Source organism: Babylonia areolata, chromosome 19 (genome assembly GCF_041734735.1).
Source record: "Babylonia areolata isolate BAREFJ2019XMU chromosome 19, ASM4173473v1, whole genome shotgun sequence".
NCBI lineage: Eukaryota > Metazoa > Mollusca > Gastropoda > Neogastropoda > Buccinidae > Babylonia > Babylonia areolata.
The window spans coordinates 55,704,426-55,720,073 of NC_134894.1; the positions used below are offsets into that span (position 1 = coordinate 55,704,426).

The 15,648-nt window shown below is 44.2% G+C and overlaps 1 protein-coding gene across 2 annotated transcripts in view; it reads left to right on the plus strand.

Annotated features, from left to right (window-relative positions):
- Window positions 1-13,027, plus strand: part of LOC143293865 (PAT complex subunit CCDC47-like) — a 38,839-nt gene extending 25,812 nt beyond the window's left edge. The window contains exons 12-14 of one of the 2 annotated variants that reach the window (XM_076605178.1): window positions 4,665-4,832; window positions 10,175-10,231; window positions 11,816-13,027. In XM_076605178.1, the coding sequence (XP_076461293.1) occupies window positions 4,665-4,832; window positions 10,175-10,231; window positions 11,816-11,821 (231 nt within the window). In that variant the 3' untranslated portion in view covers window positions 11,822-13,027. Of the gene's footprint in view, window positions 1-4,664; window positions 4,833-10,174; window positions 10,247-11,815 lie in introns of those variants that run through there. The other variant, XM_076605177.1, reaches the window with a different exon arrangement.
- The last annotated feature ends 2,621 nt before the right edge of the window (window positions 13,028-15,648 follow it).

Genomic DNA, 15,648 nt, shown 5'->3' on the forward strand with positions numbered 1-15,648 from the left:
GCCCGGAGCTCATGATTCCTCCCGATACGGACCGCGGCGATGCGTCGTTAGACGCTGATCGCGGAGGCGACTTTCGTACCAGTAAAACGGTCATGAAGGGGACCGGGGGGAAAGAGGTACGAGCGTCGCCTCCCGAGGTGTCCCAGCGCGAGGCAGGGAGAAGAGTGAATGGCAAGTCATCTCCGTGCTGTGGGGACTCGCAGCTAGGCGTGGACTCCCAAGGGGAGGCCGCGCCCGGCCATTACCTGGGTCCCCACTCGGAGACGGCCCTCACGTGCCCCATTGTTGTTCCCCCTCCTCCCTTCTCTGTTGACCCCCCTCCCCCACCTCCTTTTGGGGGGGGGAGAAAAATTTGGTTCCGGGGGGGGATCTCTACTTTGCCCACCCCGGGCCAAGCCACCCCAGTCTCCCCACGGGAGGGGATTCGGGGCGCGTGGCAACCTGCTCTGCAGGTCTTCCCGCTATCCGGCCGGTCTCCCCTGCTGGGGGAGGCCCGTGCGTGTCAGGCGGTTCCGGGCAGTCAGCCCGCTCGTCTTCGGGCGGGACTGACACCCAAGTCGGACCTGACCTCCCTCCGACTTGGCCAGGTTGTTCCCTTCATGGAGGTCAACGCACCAGTGACCCTTGGGGTTCGGGTCACAGTATGGCTGGTGCCCACGGGTGGTTACCCCCATTCTACCCGTACTGGGGCACACCTAGGGTGCACACTGGGTTGCCGGGAGCACCAAGGGCCAGCCCCTTGTCCGCTCCCCACCAGACCCAACCCAGCACATCTCACAGGGTGACACACACAGCCCCGACAAGGGGGATCGACTTCTTGTCGGTCAGGTCGAGCTCCTCGACCAATATTGCCACTCTGTCCACAAATCGGGTCTCTGTCAACCCACAGGTGACCTCCACGGTCACAACGGCCTCCTTGTCAGGACCGACGGCTGCTCAGGGGCCCTACTCGGCCCGGCGGAGCCGGCAGTCCCCACCTGCCCAGCCCTCGGTCCTACAGTGAGATGAGTGGGTGTTTGTCACCACACAGCACTCGTGGGTCACTCTTGCATCCAGGGACGCCCTCTCTGAAAAGGTGTGGCACCCACCATCCCAAGCATGGTTGGACCTACGGTCCACACGCTCCCCACCCGCTTCAGGTGTCAAGGACATAACAGTGGCGGCCATGGTCCCGGCTCGGGATTGTCCCAGCTCATCCCGCTGGGCTGACCACAGCTCACAGGACGCCCCAGTGGGTACATCCACTTGGGATGGCACCCAGCAGGGGATGGTCTGCAAACAAGAGTGGGAGCCCCTGTCTTCGGATGAGGACGAACAAGCAGATGAGCACTCTTCGCCCACATCCCAGGGGGGACAGATTGAGCCAGTGCCTCCCTAGGGACCAGCCTGAACCAAACTCGGACTTTGCCGAGCTCAAACTGACCCTCCCCAATAGGGTCACGTATGCCGAATCAGTCCCTCAGGCTACTTTGTTACCCTTGACCCTCCTTACGCCATGTGACTCTAACTCCAGAACCACAAGGCAACTCAGAGTGCCAGAAATGGTGCAGGTATGGCTTAATAAGCCAGCCCGCACTGTCAGGGGTGCTGCTTCCATCCCTCCTCCAGGCAGGGAGTCCCTCTCTGCCCCGGGCGCCTTTTCCCCGGGAAAGTTTCTTAAAGATTCCTCCAAGGGAGGGGTGTGGTCCTGGTACACACAGGACCACCCTGCCTACAGCGGAGCAGAGCCCTCCGCACAGGACAGGATGTTGGTCTCACAGCGCACCACCTTCCCCACTTCAGCTAACCTATCCTTTAAAACGTTAGCAGAGTGGGACAAATTGGCCCGCCGCTGCCCCCTCGAGGTTTCCACGGCGTTCACCTTCGACACGTTCCTTCACAGGGCCAATGAGCTGTGGGAACAGTGTCCGGTTAATCAGGACAAGGGGTCTCCTTCCTCTGTCCCGCCGGGCCTCTTCACCGACAAGAGGTTACACGCTTTTGGCAATAGGGTAGCATCTGGTCTCACGGCAGCTGCAGACACAGCTACCAGCCTTCACTTCAATACTGTGCTAGCGCGGCGTGATGCCATTTTCAGCCTCTCTAACATTCCTGTGGAGGAGAGGGCTGCCCTGCGGTCCATCCCAGCACAGCAGCACTCCCTCTTCGGCCAGTTCCCGCCCCATTTTGTCAGCCACAGGGCAGAGACAAACAGGGAGGTGGCCTCATATTTGGCCCACACCTCTCATGGGCTCCAGGGTTCTATGCCATTGAAGAGACCGGCCACCAGGGCCCCTCCATAGACCACGCCGCCTGTCAAGGCAGCGTGTGCTGAATCAGTGGCAGAGGAATAAACCACCTTATGTCCGTCCAAGCCGACCGGCCATGCCCAAGGCCAGAAGGCAGCACCCCCAATGACTGGGCCCCGATTCAGCACCGCCAGTCGTTCAGCCCCTCCAAGTAGGAAACTTGTCCCGGCATGCACATCAGTGGTGTGCTCTGGGACTCAACGACGGGATTATGTCGGTGCTAGAGTCGGGGTACATGCTGTCTTGGGTGGAGGACCTCCCCCCTCTAAGATCCACTCCTCCTCCTTAGGTGCCCAGCTCGACAGAGCAGGAGAGCGTCCTAGAAAAAGAGATATTGCACCCACTCTTCATGGGGCTATATCTCAACTCTCGGACCCGGGCCCCGGTTTTTACGGCTGGTTGTTGGTGATTCCAAAGGTCTCGGGAGGGTGGAGACCAGTTTTGGACTTGTCCCCCCTCAACAAATTCCTCCCCAAAATCAAATTCAAGATGGACACACAGGCACAGATTCGGGAGACCATCCAACAAGGTGATTGGCCTACCTCTATCGATCTGGAAGATGCTTATTTTCATATACTCATCCATTCGGCATCCCGTCGGTACCTGAGGTTCGTGTGGAGGGACAAGGGGTTCCAGTTCCCGGCCCTCCCATTTGGTCTGTCCCTTGCCCCTTTCTTGTCTACCAAGGTGGTGCGGGAATTGGTGTCCATCGTCCGCTCGGAATCCATTTGTCTCTGTGTGTACCTGGACGACTGGCTTATCCTGGCCCAGTCGCAGGCCCTGTGCCTGAGTCATACGGCCAGACTTCTAGACCTTTGCTCCCAACTGGGCTTCCTCATGGACCAGCAGATATGCGATCTGTCCCCAAGTCAGTCCTTCGACTTCTTAGGGATGAGATTCGACACGCGGTCTATGATAGTCTCTCTGGCGCCAGATCACTGGGACCGTCTGGCAGGCCTCCTCAGTCACTGGCGCCACTCCTCCCAAGATACAGCGCAGACACTTCCTTCCCTCTTGGGCATGATGGAGTCCACGGCACCTCTCATTCCCCTGGACAGGGTTCTCAAGCGCCCTCTCCAGAGGGCACTGAGGTTACGCCGGTCCCAGAGCACTCAGCCATGGGATACCCAGATATGTCTGGGCGAGTGGTTCCTCGAGGTGACATCAGAGTGGTTAATCACCCCCCTTCGGACACAGGGGGTGCCCTTAGCCCCACCTACTCTTCAGGTGGCACTCTTCACAGACGCCTCCTCCCTGGGCTGGGGAGCCCACATGGACTCACTCTATGCAGCAGGGACTTGGTCCCCTGAGGAGCGCCTATGCCACATCAATGTTCTGGAACTGGAGGCAGTTCGCAGGACTCTCCTGCACTTCATGGGGGAGGCCACTGGCAAGACCATCCGCTTGTTCACGGACAAGACGACGGTCGCATGTTATGTGAACAAATGGGGGGAGCGCACTCGGCAGACCTCTCCATGCGGACTGAGGCTCTCCTCCGTTGGTGCCACAGCAAGGGCATTGCACTTTCAGCGAGACACTGAGCAGGAAAAACTAACTTCTTGGCAGATGCTCTTAGCAGGTCCAAGAGTGTCATACGCACAGAGTGCACCCTGGACAAGGACAGCCTTCAGTGGGTGTGGGAACAGTGGTTTCGGCCGATGGTGGACCTTGTTCAACAAGAGACTTCCCACTTCCGTCTCTTAAATTCGAATTGTTTTTATTTTATTCTCTCTGCGTTTTATGGGCTTGTTGTTTTGTGTTTAATCTTTGATGGTGAAGGGACGTGTGTGTGCATGCAATATGAAAAGTGAAGGGGAAGGGTAGGGAAAGTTTTCAAATTGATGGATTGATTTTTCACTGTGGAAGATAGTTGGGTACAAGCTGCAGAACATTTCTGTTGTTTTGTGACCAAGTGGGTACAAGCTGCAGAAAATTTCTGTTGTTTTGTGACTCAGTACCATATTTTATGGACTATCGTATAAGGCAATACTTTTTCCATACTTTGACCCATGCACTTTATAATACCGTGTGTCTGTAAAAGTTTCTTGAATCATTTTGAGGTTGACGTCTGAACACTAGTATGGCATTCAGATGAAACCATGAATCAGACTTATAAGAATACACAGTTAAGGCAACTGCAACTTTCTGGGCTAGAACTTGATCATTGTGTAGTGTGACTTGCCCAAATTACATTCCCACTCTCTCAACCAACAGGGCTTTAAGACAGTCGGTGCTGGGGATACATCAGTGGTATTTGATTGACACAGAGCCACTAATTTTTTTTTTTGTTGTTTTTTTTTGTTTTGTTTTGTTAAGCAGCCTTATCACAATTCATATATTTCAGTCAGGCCCAAGTTTAACATTGTAATTGCGCAGGCCCGTTCCAAGGCAGAGAAGAAGCGTCAGAAAGTGGAGGAGCAGTTCATGAAGGCAGCCCATGGACAGCGACAGGAGGCGGCCCAGCAGCGGAGGGAAGAAAAGATCCGTGCGGATAAGGAGCGTCTCATGAACGAGGAGGACCCCGAGAAGGCACGCAAGCTGGAGGTCAGATTGCTAGGAAAGTCTTTGGCACTAGTGACTACAGGGCTTTCAGCTTTCATGTGTGGATGTGGGGGAGGGGGGTATTTTCTTTTATGGCTAAGTGGAAAGGATGTGGGGGAACATGTTTCAAATTTCACTTTTTTTTTAAATTTTTTTTTTTTTGGTAAAAAATAAGTGGAAAGGCTTTGAATAAGAACCAGTCTGTGATACAATCAGCGTGACTGGTGGTTTTCAGCAACTTGTGAAATATTACAGTGGTTTGTTTGAAACAGGTGGTGTTCCTGAAAGTCAAGAGGAGGAAGTGTTGTGATAAGGTGTATGTTAAATACAGAATTGGGAATAGGTAGGACCACAGGCCGAGCTGGCCGAGAAAGCGTGACCAAAACTGACAAAATTGCTGATTTTTCCATCATAATTTTACAATGAGAAACATGTATTTAATAATAAAAAATTATGTCAATAAAAAGTTTGACTCTTCAGCTTCACATTTCTTGTGTTGATTTGCTTGAAAGATCGATATATGAAAAGTTATGGAACGTTAAACATGATAGCGAAAAGTCGAATCGCAACGCCGCCGGGGCTTCGCACAGCCTAAGGCTAGCCGGTCGAAGTCTGCGTATGTTCTGTTCACTCTCCGTTCCTAGTCAAATAACTCGGTCAACCTATTAATAACGCATACCATTGGAAAAACGAAACCACGCGCTAACCAATGGTGCAAGGTAAATTTTGATAATGTTTTAATCAGTCGGTGTAATTTGTGTTAGAAAATTTTCCAAATTTTCAGAACACTGTAAAAAATCTCCCTGACATCGTACAAAAAACCACTAAGCATCACTGGAAAGCTCATTTTTTCATGAACTCAAACCTACATTCCGTTTATCGCTGAGTTTTGCCTGGAGCGCATGATTCTAATTTGCATACAACAACCCCATCGGGTCACTTCCGCTGTTTTCACTCACGAAGGCGGACACAGCTGAGCATGCGACGAAGCACACGAAGGCACAAACAATGGGGGAGATTTATGATATTTACAGCAAGATCGACGCATATCTCGGTAAGTAATCAACAGATTTCTCATTTATTGATGATGATTGACGATAATATATATTATTATGATTGTATTTGGCTTAGGAAATAGGTGTTTTCAGTCACTTGCTTGGCCTCATTTCCGAACGAAGGCGCCATGAAATTGGGTCAGCGGGGTACATCGGATTTTCGAAGATTGCTTGACAAATATTCATTCCTAATACCTAAACATTCCGGTAGTTCCACTCATTAGATATTTATATGATTGCTGGATATTTTTTCTGGACTATGTTAGACTTCTTTTGGTTTGTATTCAATGAGAAAATATTAATGAAAAAAATCAAGAAAAGATAACTCCTGTCGGTCATTCGCACTTGTGTCAGAAACAACTGAACGAGACTATGAATATGATTTTCTAAGACCACACACACACACACACACATACGTACACACATACACACACACACACACACACACACTGCACACAGAAAACCTGACCACTGAAATGAAAATTAAATGACAAAAAAATAAGGAGACCTGAAAAAGGTAAAGACAAAAGAAAATAATAATGATAATGATAAAAAATGATAATAAATAAACAAATACATAAATGAATATATAAAAGAGAACTTCACACACACATTTGCTCAAATGCTTGTGCTGTAAAAATTCATGTGCACACACACACACACACACACACACACACACACACACATACAAAGTGAAAAAGGCATTTTGAATTAAAATTTTAAAGTCATGATTATAAAGTCAGTCATAAAAAGCCATTGGTAAAGCACATGTACATTCCACTTTTTTCTTTTTTCTCTTTTTTTAATTTTAATTTTAATTTTTTTTTTTTTTTTTTTTTTTTTTTTTTTTTTTTACTTAGATGATGACATTCTGGAGAGGATGGAATAAATCTGGTCCCATCAGGAAGAGGACGTCCTATGAAGCTGCCAGACCTTCAGCCCACCAACAGAGTGTTGCTGCAGGGACTTTGCTCAAGATTCCACTGACACCAGCACAAAGGACATGCAGCCTGGACACTCACACAGCAAGGAGAAAAAGTGGCAGTTTTTTATGATGACAAATTTTACGTTGGAGAAGTCCTTGAAGTTGTATCTCCAACAAGAGCCACAATAGCATTAATGACCAGCTGGGGAGACAGGAATGCATTCAAATGGCCAGATACAGTTGATTGTGATCCAATTGATTCAAAATTTGTCTTGGCCTGGAACTTGGACATGTTCAGCACCAATGGGAGAACATGGTGTGTGAAGGAGTTTGATGCAGTTGTCGAGAAATTCAGGGAGTGGAAGTCAGCATAAGTTTCTTTTTAATATATTTCGGTATATTTCAGACATATATATGCAACTGTTATTCATAACAGGTGAGAAGGTTCCTGAAATAGTGAAATGTTACATCAAGTTGGTGTATTTGGGAAAGAAAGGCAAGTGCTGGAGAGAGTGTCTGGTGGCGGGGTGGGGTGGGGTAGTGAGAATTATTCAATTTATTTGTCAGAAGCAATGCATGACATTACTTTGTATGCATGATAGTTGGTTAAGTCAGATGCAGACAAACATTTTGATATGTGAGCCATCTCTGTAGGCCAATTAGAAGTGGAGGTGCAATGATGTGCCTGTGGTGTGATTTTGTGTGACACTCGCGCTCTGTTTTTACACTTCACAAATTGCAGTTATAAGGGTCATTTAGTTGTCTACACTTTTTGTTTGTGAAGATTGTAGTTCTTGCAAAAAAATCAACAAACTCTAATTAGTGAGTTATGCGTCTGAAAGAATTTTCAGGCACATTCGGAAATTTCCTAGGCTTTGGCAGGGGTGTAAAATTGGCCTTTTGTCTCATTTTGCGTGTGATTTTGACACATTTTAGGTGATTTTGCTTATGAATAAAAATGATTTGGATTGTTATACACTGAATGTTTTTGTCTTTTCTGTTTGACAGTAATATGAAAATGATGTAAAATCAGTCCAAGCATTGTCAGAGACATATCGTGGACACATGGCATGTCTAAAAATCAGCTTGTATCGCAAAATGACGCAACACGCACATATACAAAATGTTCAAACTGGGATATCTCCGAAACTATTGGAGATATTGATTTGAAATTTTGCATGTGTTCTTTCCTTGTTATTGCCTTCAATATGAGATAAGCAATAGCCAGTTATATTTCAACTGAAAAAATGAGTGGTCTTACCTAGTTGTAAGTCTGTACAGCCAGTAAACATGGTTAATTAATAAGTGAGCGATTGATCTGCAAGGGAAGAGTGAAGACAGGTATTGGAGGGGGAGTGACCTGTGCACGTTTTTGAATAAATGTGGTATAATGTTCACTGTACAGGGAACATAACAACAAAAACCTATAACAAAAAAAATGCTGACATCCAAGATCTGACTTACCAAGGTAGTGAGAACGAGACATCTCCATTACAGTTCTGCTAAGTCACCGTTCTGCTACTTCACCAATGTTGGCCAGGTAGTCCTGTCAGTGTTTGCTTTGGCAATGTGACTGGATTTTCATATGTCTTTTGACTTGGAGGAATCTTAGGGCATGGTGGAACATGATTCTTTATGTTACAAGTTAATCACTTATTGAATGTGGAGTGGCTTTTGTTTTGTCATTTTTGCTTGGCAGCTGACTGATTGATGATTCCAATAGTTTTTTTGTGGTTTATTGCGTACTACAACTGTACATATGTAATTATTTTCAAGTTTTTCAAGCAGCTTTTGCAGTTTATAGAACATGATATGAACTGGAGTAACTTGTAAAAGGAAGTGAGTCAGGTAGACGACATAGTATGCTGGGCTTCTGGTAACACTATGCAACCCTGGTACTTTTATTATTTATTCATTTGATTTTATTTCATTGTATTTTATCTTAAAACCTGACTAAACATGTTGGGTTATACTGCTAGTCAGGCATCTGCTTATCAGATATGGTTCAGTGTATATGGATTTGTCTGAACAGTGACGCCTCCTTGAGGAACTGAACTGAAGTGATGCTTTGTAAAATGGAAAGTTCACACTGCATGGTCAACGAGCAGGTCCCTGGAACGTTCTAGACATTTTTAGAATGAATACATGAAAAGGTTAAAATGGTGCATCTACAGTGAAGAAGATTTGTTGTTGTTTTTTCCCTTCGTCACTTCTTGACCCAGAAATCTAAATGACTATGAGCAGCATTGGAGTGACCCTCTCAAGATCAGCCTTGGACCCGTTAGAATTATGGCAGAGTCCCTGGGACCCCAGAGGGTTTTCTGTTTGTTGTTTGTTTTTGTCTTTTGTTTTTGTTTAACCCTTTGAGCCCTGAGTTCCTGAGCAATTTTAACCCTTCTGCCTGAGCTCCTAAGCCAAAATTTGCAAATAATTGGTATTAAACCCTTTGAGCCCTGACCACCGCTTTACCGGTGGCAGAGAAAAATGACATAATGCCCAGCCACCGGTTGAACGGTGCGTAAACACTTGAAGCGTGCAGTCTCAACCTGGCCCGTCAGGGCAGAAATCAGGGACAAAACGTGCGAGAAAACAGCTGTACACAACGCAGCAAGTAATTGATATGCTTGATGATTTATCGGAAGTAGAGTATAACAATGATTACTCTAATAGTGAAGTGGAATTCGAATCGGATGATTTTGCTACAGATAGTGATGTTGAAAATGAATCTGAGCATGCAGAATCAGTTGATCAAAGGAGGCGTGTCAAGTTGAGACTCTGCACGCTTCATGGTAGAAATCGATCTTTTTTATCCAAAGCACATGCACAAAACACAGTGAAAAGGCGCAGCAATGTTGGTACTAGTCTACTACATTCGCTGATGTCAGAATATTACAGTTTTTCTGATTGGCTCTTCAGTATAAGTCAACCAATAGCAAAACACGACACAAGTGTTTACACACCGCTGAACTGGTGGCCAGGCATTATGCAACCCCTCCCCACCACCGGTAAAGCGGTGGTCAGAGCTCAAAGGGTTAAAATACTAATCAGAAGCCCTGATTACATATTTTCAGGCAGGTCTGGTTCAGGATGAAGGTTTGACTAATGTTTAAGACCGTAAGAAATTAAGAATAAAAATACTGAACTTTGAAATTCCAACCTTTTTTTTTTTTTTTCTTTAATGCATACAAGAGAACAGTATTTGTGTATGTATATATAAATGAATGCACCCTGAGCAATATATGACATCTGTTGAAGCTCTTTTCACTGTAGAACTTTAAAAAAAACCCATACTTGCTAAGATACCATAGGAAAAATAAATCAAAAGTAATTCTGTTCAGTCATGCTTAAATATGTTCTGTTTTCAGGAGAGAGAGAATCGGCGTGACATGAAGAAAAGGCAGCCCAAGATGAAGATGATGAAGGTGAAGGCCATGTAACTTTGGGCCCATAACCCAACACACCATTCTCTTCTGCCTGTCCGATGACTGATAGCAATAGGCATTCCTTTAAAAGCTGGGTGGACAGCACAGAGATGTCACTGTCAGTCAGAACACCCTGATAGCAGCTGCTTTCATTCTTCTTTCCATGGGACGTTTTCCATTCTTTTAGTGGGACAGTTTTTTTGGTGGGGTTTTTTTTTTTCATTCTTTTCATGGGACGGTGTGGGGTTTTTTACACTCTTTACATGGGTCTTTTTTCATTCTTTTCTCAGAAAATATTGTTCATTCTTTTCATGGGAATTTCTTTCATTATTCTTTTTTATTTATTTATTTTTTTATTTTTTTTTATTCTTTATTTCTTTTCTTTTCTTTTCTTTCTTTTTTTTTAACACTCCTTTGAGAGCCAGTGCTTACAATCCCTGGACTTACATATATTCTGTCCATATCTCTTGTCTCTCTTCTCCATCATCCTAACTCTTTTCTGTTATTTATTAACGTTATCTATTTATTTATTTCTGTATTTATTTATTTCTGTTTTTCTCTAAATTGTGAATAACAAAAAGTATATTTGCATATACTGCACTTTGTATGCTTTGGCAGGACGTGAATGCAATATGGAAAATATTGAAATCTGCTGATAGTACATTCATGTATGTCATGGACCTTGGAAGGGATCCCAAATACAGTATTAAAGGCCTATGTATAGTTTGTGCAATCAGTGGAGTTTTGTTATAAAGTTTTGTTATGTTTTAACTTATGTTCAGAAACTGAAATAGAAAAACACAGTGCTGATCTTTCTAGCCTTTTTTTTTTAAAGATTATTTTCTGGAACTGTTTTGCAAGAGAGCAGTGCTAATATTTCTGTGGATGTAAGCAGACAGCTTTGTGATTCATGTGGTTGCTGGTGAAATGCTGCTCATAAGTAGAATTAACAGCACTGTAGCGGAAGTAAGAATTCTAAAGAATGCACATCATTCTTCATCACATGAATAGGGGAGGGGTGAAAGAATGTGTCCAGTTTCTTAGATACTAGAAAAGAACAATATCCATCTGTTTTACAAAAGAATATTTTCCTGTACTTAATTTCTAGGAATGTCTGTAAATGTGAAACTCTCAGAAACTCTGCAGACTGTAGGAATCATGATGATGGGGAAGTTGAATTCTAACATGCCACAGAAATGGTTGGACATCTCTAGGAACAATCAATTGTCTCCCTTCTAATAGTTTCCAGTCTGTCACTGGCTCCATCATAAGAGAAGGAGAATATTTGTTTGGCGGTAAAATTCTAAGTTTATGAGAAAGTAGTTGTCATACCTTGCTTTATTTTCATTTCCCATATGCAAATGTTTCTCTTTTTTTTTGTTGTTGTTGTTGTTGGTTACATGTAAAAATGGCACTGATATGGGTATATTTTCATTTTGAGATCTGTTTAAATCTTACATGTTTATATGACACTAGTTCGGGTATATTTTCATTTGAGATCTGTTTGAATGTGTTTTATCTTTGTATTGTTAAGTATATGGAAATATATTCTTATTTACTCATAACGATTCGATTTTCCCACAGGTGTAGGCGCCACACCTTCCAAGAGAGACTGTGCCAGGTAGACCAGGGACATGAGCAAGAAGAAAAAGAAGAAATCAGTAAGGCCTGCCAGTCCTGCCACTTTCTATTTTGCCAGAGTTTTGCCTTTCCATGTTTTTCAAGGCTGGAACACTAAAAGCAGAAACGACCAGTCACAATTGGGTTGACATGCCAGCACTGAAACTGAACTTTTTGTGTTACTGCGTTGAAAAGGTCCGGAGAGACAAAAATTAGGCAAAATTAAAAGTGGGATGACTGGTAGGCCTTGTGATTTCCTTTTGTATATACACATAAGTGTGTGTACACGCTTCACTTTTGAGATTCCTCACCTTTTGCGAACCTTCTTACAAAAATGTCAAAAGAAGTTGCAGTTTGAAATATCCAGTTAATTAATGTATTCATGTCCAGTACATTCAGATATGAACATTACTACTGATTATTAATTGGTTGTTCTCACACTTTGTCTTCATTCTCTCAGAAATAACTTTACTTGTGTCATTCCTGTTGTTTTTATCATAAAAAATGTTGCAAAAGTAACAGAATAGTATTGCTGATTCTTAATCTTACTCCTTTTTTTTTTTTTTTTTTTTTTTGCTGAAGTGACATTGATTATTTCAAACTTGTTGTTAGATATGTTCTCAGAACAAAGAAGGAATTGTTTTTTTTCTAAACTAACATACGATTTGTAAAAGTGTGCATAGATTATTATGTTGGACATTCAGAGAATGTAGGACAAATAAGAGAATGAGAAGTGGTGTGACAGATTTTTATTTGGCGCAACTTTGATTGGGGCTGTGTTTGAAATGAATTTATTGTATTTGTGTGTGCATGCATGTCTGTTGATGGTAATGTTAAGTTTGGTTTGAGTTGCTTAGAAAAGAGAGGGAAGAAAGGAAGAAAAAAAAAAAAAAAAAAAAACAGAGAGAAAATCCTTATGAATGTAATAGTTTTGTATTTATGCAGAACAAGTGTTGTGTGTGTTGATGCATCCAACACCAGTGTTTTGTGTGCTGAAACGTGATGCAGCTGAGCATGATCATGTTTTGTGTGGTGGTGTCTGGTCTTTTTATCCATGATTTTATGATGCCTTTTATCTTCTGTGCTTCTGGATTGTTCCAAACGTGTTAGAGTCCATACATGTGTATGCTGTCAGTCTCAAAACATTTCATAATACATAAGTACTTGCAGTACTGACTTGAAGTGTACCTGTGGGTTTGTGTGTGCATGGTGATAGAGAGACATGAGAGACAAATGGTTTCTCTCTGTGTAGGCATCCTACCCACATTGGTTAAAAAAAAAAGGGGGGGGGCGGGTGGGGGGAGGGGCGGGGGGGTTGGGGGGAGGTTAAAAAAAAGGGGGCGGGTGGGGGGAGGGGCGGGGGGTTGGGGGGAGGTTAAAAAAAAAGGGGGGGCGGGTGGGGGGAGGGGCGGGGGGGTTGGGGGGAGGTTAAAAAAAAGGGGGGGGCGGGTGGGGGGAGGGGCGGGGGGGTTGGTGGGAGGTTAAAAAAAAGGTGGCGGGTGGGGGGAGGGGCGGGGGGGTTGGGGGGAGGTTAAAAAAAGGGGCGGGGGGGTTGGGGGGAGGGGTGGCGCTGTCATGTGGCAACGCGCTCTGCCTGGGGAGAGCAGCCCGAATTTCACATTTCGAATTTCTGTTGTGACAGAAAGAGTAATGCGAACACGAATTGATGGTACAGCTCCACAGTTCATATCAGAACATATAGGTATGCCTGAAGTTTAATTAGCCAACACCGTTGGCTTTGAAAATTTTACACCTTTGATAAGATGAAATAAAATATTTTGAAAAAACTTTGCAGCTCATTACAAACACTGTTTTGGTTGGATTGGGAAACAGACTGCTTTAAAGTTAACAGAACTGACTTTACTGATCTGAAATGTATGTATGTGGGTTTGTGTGTACATAATGTCAGAGAGAGAACCACTCAAACCTTATACAAATAAATTCTGATTTCTGATAGGAGGCATTCTACCATCACTGCAGTGATAGTTCATAATAATGAGTGCCGTAATTTTCAGCCTGCAAGGCGCTGTAACACATAAAGCACACCCTCTGAATTCAAAGGAAAACTTGAACCAGGAGCACACATCCAATCAGCCACATCTGCCATAAAGCAAAAGTCCCCCATTATGGCTTTGCTAACAGCAGATGTTGTTTTCCAAGTAGTGGCATCATCTTCGGAAAACTGGACTGGAATCCGACTTGTTTTCATCTGCCAGTTGACTCGGCTCTGTTACTCTGTCTGTCTGCTCTGTTATCTGTTGCTTGCTTTAAAAATATATTAAAAAAATGAACTTTTTTTTCTTCGTTTTTACACCCTTCAGTCGAATGTACACTGTTGTAAAGCCCCTGTTCATTAACTTGTTCAATCAGAATCCTGTCTGCTAGCCCTGCTAGCAAGTCCACCATTTTGCTTTGTATTCTGCTTTTGAAAAATGATCAGTTTACTTCCTATTTTTCTACTTTCACACCAAAAATTTATCCCCAACACAGACACTGCTCTGTTTTTCATGGCCTATGGGTGAACTGCAATGTCATTCAGCCGAAGTTGGTGTAAAGTTTGGTTTCAATTTGATTCAGTGTTGAACGTGAACTATGTTGAATCAGACAGTGATAAGACTGAAGTGTTGCTGTTCATTGCAATAGTGAGCGTGTATTGTAATCAACGATGTTGTCATGCACTGAATTTGTTGTCAGGTGGCCCCATGTGGGGTCAGAATTTATTTCTTCAAACACAGATTGGGTGATACAGCCAATAAGATGCAGATGTAAGATTTGAGGGAAGAAGTAGCACCTTATAGGCCAAAAGTTATGGTACCTTGGATGAAGAAATTCTTGTTTCGGATGCTACCACTCCAGTAATAGTTAATGATTATGAGTACATAGAAGTATGTATGCTCTGAACAATCTACACATATTTTTTCAATGCCGCCATGCAGCTCATTCTGAGTCCTCCATTCAGATCCACACCCAAGTTTATCTGTGAAATGTTCCACCACCAGCAGTTCTCATGGAGATATCTATGCTGAGTCAGTGACGGGCGCAATAGTCGAGTGGTTAAAGCGTTTGACTTTCAATCTGAGGGTCCCAGGTTCGAATCACGGTGATGTCGCCTGGTGGGTGAAGGGCGGAGATTTTTACGATCTCCCAGGTCAACATATGTGTAGACCTGCTAGTGCCTGAAACCCCTTCATCTGTAAATGCATGCAGAAGATCAAATACGCGCGTTAAAGATCCTGTAATCCATGTCGGCGTTCGGTGGGTTATGGAAACAAGAACATAACCAGCATGCACACCCCCGAAAGTGGAACATGGCTGCCTACATAGCGGGGTAAAAACGGTCATGTGCGTAAAAGCCCACTCGTGTACATGCGAGTGAACGTGGGAGTTGCAGCCCACGAACGCAGAAGAAGAAGAAGCTGAGTCAGCAGGAGGCCTTGTGCACTGCTGCTCAGTCACTTTGGTGGTGTTCAGCAGTGTCGGACAGGATTCAAAATATGCAGGCTTCTGTGCACGTCAGTGATACCAGTAATTTGTTGTTTTGCGCCTTCACTTCGAATCATTGGTGAAATGATATTGGTTTGGCATGAGTTTGAAGCGCAGTTAGTACGTTTTTTTTTGTTCTTTTTAATGGAGTCATTGATTTTTTTCTGAACAAAAGCAGTGCTGTCCCAAAGGGGAAGAAGTCAAAATACAGAGTGGTGATCGACATCCCGACCCCTGTGAGCTCTTGTCTTTTCTCAGTCAGGTAACATCCTTTCACTGACAAACTTGCCGGTAGCAATCAAGGGGTTAAAGAG